General features: G+C 42.6%; 1 protein-coding gene across 1 annotated transcript in view; it reads right to left on the minus strand.

Moving 5' to 3' along the window:
* Nucleotides 1-549: 549 nt before the first annotated feature.
* LOC118214407 overlaps nucleotides 550-7,500 on the minus strand; it is a 15,740-nt gene continuing 8,789 nt past the window's right edge. The window contains exons 3-4 of the mRNA XM_035394335.1: nucleotides 697-700; nucleotides 550-608 (exon numbers count right to left, since the gene is read on the minus strand). Of these exons, the coding sequence (XP_035250226.1) occupies nucleotides 550-608; nucleotides 697-700 (63 nt within the window). The remainder of the gene's footprint in view (nucleotides 609-696; nucleotides 701-7,500) is intronic.

The raw sequence follows: 7,500 nt of genomic DNA on the forward strand, positions 1-7,500 counted from the left end.
CGACTACTGCTTCAGAAACTTAACTGGAAGTTCGATGTATTTAAATCCAGTGGGCAATCTGCAAAGCTCCTCTGAACAGTAGCTGATGTACTGGAGTTCCTGTTGTACTGGAGTTCTCAGCGGGTGCGTGCGCTTCACTGCTTTAGGTCCACTTGGTCCGGAACCGCTCTGCGTACAAAATCCTCCTTTAAATTAGACATCGGTTCTGCTTGCTGAGCGGCCCAGAAGCTTTTCAGCTGCAATGCATATTCACGGTCCATCACAGCCAAAATCATTTTCAGTGAACATGGGAACACTGGCTTAGTTTCAAAGGAGCAATAAAATAATAATGTGACTGGAATTAGCTTGCAATCTGATGAACCTGGCAAGGTTTTAAACTTTTTGTTTTTAATTAGACGACTGCCCATAGCTAACTAAATTTTACTACCTTGTCTTATCAGTGTCCACAGAGGTTGGAAATTCACAAGCGAGCTCACAGGTTCACTGCCCCTCCTGTAAGGCAGGGGTTTTGCAGCAGAGCAGTGACATCAAACAGCAGCTTCAAAACCACTACAGAGGCACTTCCTCAGTCTCTTCCTCAGTCTCTACAAAGCTGTAGGAGAACCACACTGTGAAAACAGGGCCCCCAGAGGATGGGTCCGGTGCAGACTGGCAGTAAAAGTTGCTCCAGTGACTGGATTATATTATAAACTTTACCTTCCTGTACGGGGTGAGACACATCACACTACGGAAGAGCGGTATTATTCTAGGATAAGTGAGCCTTTACAGTTTGAGATGAAGCCTGATAGACAGACAGACAGACAGACAGACAGATAGACAGATAGACAGATAGACAGATAGACAGATAGATCTTTCTCCTGGACTGTTCCTTATACTCACGCACTTGCATAAAAACTGCATTTTCACTATTTCATTTTAAAAAAAATATAATGATCTCACTAAAAAATCCAAGATGCCCATCCACATGGTGAAAGCTCATGAGACATTTTTGTTTTCTGATTGGGCAAAATGTTGCCGCGAGTCACATGAAGGCATACTGTCCAATCACGTGTATTCTGGTGCCAGAAATCAAACTCAGCTGAACTCTCCCCACTATTCTTTTAGGTTTACCAGATACCTGGCTTTTTAATATTAAAGCATGTGAGAGAGGTGGCAATACGTTTTCATATTATAAGCTAGGCTGAATCACATATGAACATACTTCTGTTTGGTGTGTTTTCCAAAAAAAACATAAAGGTGCTCCAGTACACATTTTGATAATAAAAATCAGGTTGCTCTTGTTTTGACAGATTGGAGTTACTTTTCAGAAAGAAAGTTTGGCAAACCCTTAGAAGAAGCGGTCCTTGTCATAAATCAACCCTTCCCTCCCAGTACTCTACCTTGGCACCACCTAATCAGGGCCAACATCTTCAATTCTTGCTGGGTGATGTATTTAGGATTGCCCAGGGAAGTTCAGTTAAGTGTTTTGTTGAGTTAAGTTTTGGAGAAGAGGAGAAATGTTCTTTTGTTTTATGGTAGTTCTTTTGTTGTTTTGTTTCTTTTCTTTGGCTCTTGTTGTACCGAAGCAAGACTTTTGGTCATTCCTAATAGCAGGATCTGGTTGTCTGGACAAAATGTCAAACAGGAAAAAAAACTGGGTGCAACAGTACCCTCCTGGCACACACTGCACACCAGTGAAGTAAATTCATTGTGCTCAGTTTGCAACAAATCCATACAGGCACAAAGAAAAAACAAAAAAAAAAAACGATAAAACAGCATTAACAGACAAAAAAAAATCAATAATGGTCTGAAACAAGGGAAGGTCCTCCATCAGTAAAATTGAATGGCAGACAAACACCATACAATATTTTTACGGATGCTATTTCAAGAGCAAACGTTCAGTTCACAATCCTACATTACAGCTCAGTCACAGGTAGCGTGTACCGACGCTTGTTGAACTTTGAGATTGGTCAGGTTGTTGAAAGCAATCGATGGAATCCGTAAAAAGGCTTGAATGCAGCTTGGTTAGCACGCAAGGCTCACGTCGTGGCACATGTGAGGGTAGCAAGTTCCCAGAAGTTGACAAATTCATGGAAGCGAATCAAAAGGGATTTAGAAACACTGTCCAAGCAGAAGGTTGCATGACACAGTGCTTCTAAAGAGTGCAGTAAGGCAAGTTTTCCAACTAGCTTATCACAAATTAGTAGAATACGAACAAGGCACTGCACTGACACTTGTGAAGTTCTGGGACAGAATCAGAAAAATCATCACAAATATTTCTCCAAAGACAAAACTAACTCATTTAAGTCAACCCCACTGATGCAGAAACTTTAGGCCTGAGAGCAAGACCTTTTGTAAGGCCCAGTGATTAGGCAATAAGCACCAGCTGTGGTGATTACAATGGGCCACAGCTGCCGCTCTACCTGTGCTTAGGGCCAGTGCTGCCCCTGGTGGACAGCGCCATTACTTCATTCCTGGTACCACATATCACATATACCACATATAAGAGGTTATGAGCTGTATTTTATAAGATCAACCCTGGGGGGGGGGGTAATCGATAGCAGACCTTGGATGGATTCAAAGTTTCCGCAACCTAAATTTTCGCTAAAAATTCTACTTGCCCGACAGCTTCCTTTGCTAAGCAAGACTTAGGTGTGACTCAGATTTATTAAGGCTGGGCCCAGTGGTACTCAAAGGGGCTGTGATGTGTAGGATCGCAGAGCCATATTTACCCATAATTCAATGCTGTCAAAGGCAATGCCCTGTCTGTGAGCCACACCAATGGAAGACCGACAGAGGCCTCAGTCTCTCCTCTTTGGAGACCAGACAGTAAAAGAGAGCGCCTTGTTTTTCTTCTTATTGAAATATGTATCTCAGTAAGGAGAGCAAAACTAGTAAACAATATCTGTTCATATGAAAGAGGGAGATCAAGGGCATTTTCTGTAATGCCAAGAAGAAGATTTAATTTATTGAGGAATAAATTCATCCCCTTAGCCTCTCCATTCTACTTTCTTCATTACTGCTCTGTTTAAAAAGAGGAAAACTTTTCAATTTGATCCGGCAAAAAATCTCTGTCATTTGGAAGAGATGAAAATATACTGAAGACATGATTTTAATGACAGCCCTAATCTCATCACCCTGGTGATATCACCACTACTTTCTGTGTTTTATATAAACTGTCAATGCGCAACAGCATAGTAGTACAGCTTAGCCCCTGGCCCTGCAGTGTGTGCACACACAGAGTCACACACACACACACACACACACAGCCACAGACAGCCACATGGGAGGCGGTGTAGTAAAATGGGTAAGGAGTTGGTGTTGTAACCTAAAGGTCACAGGTTCAATTCCCAGGCAAGACACTTCAGCAAGGTACCAAACCTGCATTGCTTCAGTACATATCCAGCTGTATAAATGTTGTGTAAGTTTCATCCAGAGCGTCTGCTAAACGCCTGCAATGCAACGCATATCCAGAAAGCCACATAGCCATGCGCACAGAAAGCACCAGCATCAGTCCAGACATGTTATTACCCGACAGACGACAGGCCCAGGTTTGTTTCTTCTAACCTTTACCAGTGCTTCACTACCGACTCAGGAGAACCCAGGCATTAATGTGATCCTTCTACAAACCATGCAGCGTCACCTGTAGCTTCCTATCGCAGCATTTCTCAAGTATTAATCGATTAATACTGATTAATTGAGCAGGGGGGCGTGGCTTTAGGCCCCGCCCGATGCAAGCTGCAACCTGGCAGAGATGCTTTAAGCATGTCCTCACAGAGACGTGACTGCACACCTGTACCACAGAAGGCCATGTTCATATGTAAACATTGCTTCCTGTTGCATCAGGAATACGCATCCTGCTTTCGAATGAGACGTTGAACCGAGGTCCTGACTCACTGTGGTCATTAAAGATCCCACGACACTTATCGCAAAGAGTAGGGGGTTCCCCGGTGTCCTGGCTAAATTCCGAATCTGGCTCGCGTAAACTTGCCACCTAATCATCCCCTGACTTAATTGGCAAAAAAATGTTCTCTCCCTCTTCACCTTCGCTAATGTGTGTTGGGCGTTCTGGCGCAAAACGGCTGTCATGCATCACCCAGGTGGGTGCTACACATTGGTGGTAGGTGAGGTGAGTTCCCATTCATCATTGTAAAGCACTTTGAGCATTCGGAAAAGTGCTACATGAACGCGATGATTCATTCATTCATTCATTCATTAATCCATTAGGATGGGTTTAGACGAGTTCAGAGTGCCTGCTTCTCTAAGGTTCTGGTCTTTTCACCTGTCGGCATGCCCACGCTGGAGCCTCTCCATTCAATCCAATAACAGCGGATAGCAACAGACAGCGCTCTCTCAACCCCCTGGCACCGCGGCACAGCACGGAAATAATCTCTTACTTCTACATTTATTTCTTTCAGCTCCATTACTTTTGATTTATGGATTGTTATAGGCCGGAACGCTGGACGCCATAATTCTGTTGTGGGCTTTTTAAATTGCGCGTTGACAGGTTTATTATTTCACACACAAGCAGGGGACGGCTCCGGAGGGGGGGGTGTGGGGGGGGGGGGTTTGAGGTGGGAGTTTATTTCTCTGGATCTGAGCGCTAAAATACAGTCCTGTGTCTCCCTCTGCTACGCGATTACATTTTTTTACGACCCACTTCACTCCACTTAATTTTAGCCTTTGTGCCACCGCCACGCCTCCTCAGTCACATGACACAGGCACAGGTCTCCTTCTGTCCAGGTAACGAGTGAAGACGTATGACGGGGAGCCCGGACTCCAGTCCAGAGGTACCGAGGCGTCTGCAGGTTGTTGTGGTTTCCTTTTAATCAGCTGCCAACTGAGGCCTTTAAAACCAGGCGTGTGACTTCTTTAGCCAATCAGAGACCGCACTGAAATACTGAAACCCACGGACACCGTAGCCCGCAAGGATTTGAGTTTGAGATCCCTGACATACAACAAATCAGGCCTTGTCAGGACTCCAGCGAAAGGAGCCTGTGATAAGGGACTAAAACAAACGGAGCTGGTGGTCCTGGCCTAGCCTCGAATGACTTTCACAGAGTCAATGAATCATTTTACAGCTCCCTCCCCCCCCGCCCCCCCGCCCCCCCGCCCCCACTCCGGCTCAAATGTTCTCTCCGCTCTCTGTAAAACAGCGCGATGAGGAATCTGGACTGTAAGCGCATCTGCGTAAATAAATTTTTATCGCTGCCGGCTGAACGTTCCGACGCGTAAACGAACCGTTTCATTCGTATGATTCCGCGATTTGGCGGCGAATCGACTCCAATAAACCTGTCCTGGGTTATTGGAGATCATTCTTCTCCTTTCTGAGGCTCAAACCAGCCTTCTCCGATCACATTCATTCTGTGTCCCTCGTTCTGTACGATTCTCAGTTTGTGCTGGCACTGTGACACTGTGGCTTTTTCTCAGCTTCGCTTGACCGGGGCCGGCCCGTGGCATAAACCATCTATGTGGTTGTTTAGGGTGGGGTGGGTGGGGGGGGGCGCACGATCCAATGCTTATATAAGGTAAATAACGTTATTTTCATAATAACGTTATTCATCCCCTATCGCGGAACTCGCGGTATAAATTTTAAATGGAATGGCAACAGAATATTGCATAACAATGTCATGTAAGAAGGCTTTTATCTTCCTCTGCCAGTCTGTGCCCTGCTGCCACGGTGGCATTAATAGATTGCGAACTCTATAAATATTTCATATTTCAACAGAGCTGAAAATCATCCAGAGAAACAGAGTGCTTTATTTTTACATACAGCATACTTAAAAAGCATGTGAAGAGCTAAGATTCTGTCCTGCAGATTTCCGTAACTGCACAATTAGGACTTTTATATTTTAAGCACATCTGCAATTATTAGAAAAAAATAGCCTTTAGAGAGTTCCATAACCATATATTTTTAAGGATCAAAGCACTTTATCTTACAGATATACAGCCCATTTAGACACCGCATAAATAAATGCACATGCTGTATCAGCTACATAGTACAGTGTGACAAAATAATTATCAAAGGCCAATATTGTGCATGTGCATTTTTATGTAGCTGATAATACTTTACGCCTGTAACTGCCTTTTAGAGGTTATCATCGTAACCATTAAACAAGAAAAACACACTGCAGATGTTCGTGTACTTTATGATCTCACTAAATGTACAGTAACCAAGGCGATCAAACAATTACAGCAGAGTTTTCAAAATATTTGTGTAAATATTTAAGTTTTTTTAAAATTTTTTTTTTTAGTTATTGCTTCCGATACACAGAAAATCAGCATGTAATAACCTTGACTTGCAGAGATGCTGGCAAAAAGCCTTTTTAGGGCCATTATGATTTAATATAGTATCTTTAATAAAGTTTTCATGCCGCAAGCATATATTCACCCCTGTTCCAGCCTCTTTGTGGCATCGTTACCATGTTAAGGTACCATTCATCAAGAAAATTAATGTGTTTTCAAGGAAAAAAAAAAAAAGCTTCCCTCCATTTGCTTTTGGTCAAAAATGTGAAATGCAATATAAAAGATTCCATTACAGCACTACATTGAATGCTGGTCCAGAGCTTCCTGACCTTGCTCACAGTGAAGGCCATTTTATTAGAAGTCTTAGTGCGGCAGGTTCAGGTTTTCCTTGAAAACCACTTGATCTTGGTAAGCAGGTCCTGAAGAAGTCTGATCTTTTTTGCGCTGAATTACATTTAAACCTATTGACTTACAAGCGCTTTCGACCATGACGGCTTACAAGGCCGTTATGGCAAAACTACAAGAAGTGCAAATGGCAAGGAAAACTACAAGTACCATAACGCTTCACACACGTAGAGCAAAGCAGAGCAGATCAGAGCTGCTGCAATGAATGATGCAATGAATGCTGGAGTGAATGAAATGAGATTTCTCATTACAGGAATACTTGACACAGTGCTCTTTGTATTGATTGATATTACTACAAATCGGAGGAAGTGTAAATAACACGGACAACAAAAAACAGCAAAAGAAAGATAATTTTATAATTTATAACTTTCCAAAACCAAATGATTGTTCACTAGGCAACTGATGTATCTAGTATCCAGGAGGAAAAGTATGTATATGTTACATCAACAATATATTAAATCTGAACACCATACAACATCATAACTCAAATCCCAAGCCTTAAATCCAGCTAAAGATTTCATTAAAAAGGTAGTGCAAAATAAGTAAAAGGAAAAGCTCTATAGCCAATGAAGAGCCAGCTCAAAAGATCCCCGGTGGTGTGACTTCAAAGCAAGAAATCAAATTAAACTTTGTGAAATTGAAAAGTTCTTTGCCAGCAAAATTCATTTTGAGAGTGGCCAATTCAATTGAGCACTTCTAAGGATCATTGTTCAAGCTTAAATAAATACAAAGTGCTTTTGGTTAAAGGAGGCTAAATGTGTTTCTGCTTCCAAATAGCAGCGTTTAAAGAACAATCACCACCAATTCTGTTCCATCAGTGCAAATACATTCAACGTCTACACAACTACACAACTGATCAATGCACGTGTG

The sequence above is a fragment of the Anguilla anguilla genome, chromosome 15 (assembly GCF_013347855.1).
Source record: "Anguilla anguilla isolate fAngAng1 chromosome 15, fAngAng1.pri, whole genome shotgun sequence".
Classification (NCBI taxonomy): Eukaryota; Metazoa; Chordata; class Actinopteri; order Anguilliformes; family Anguillidae; genus Anguilla; species Anguilla anguilla.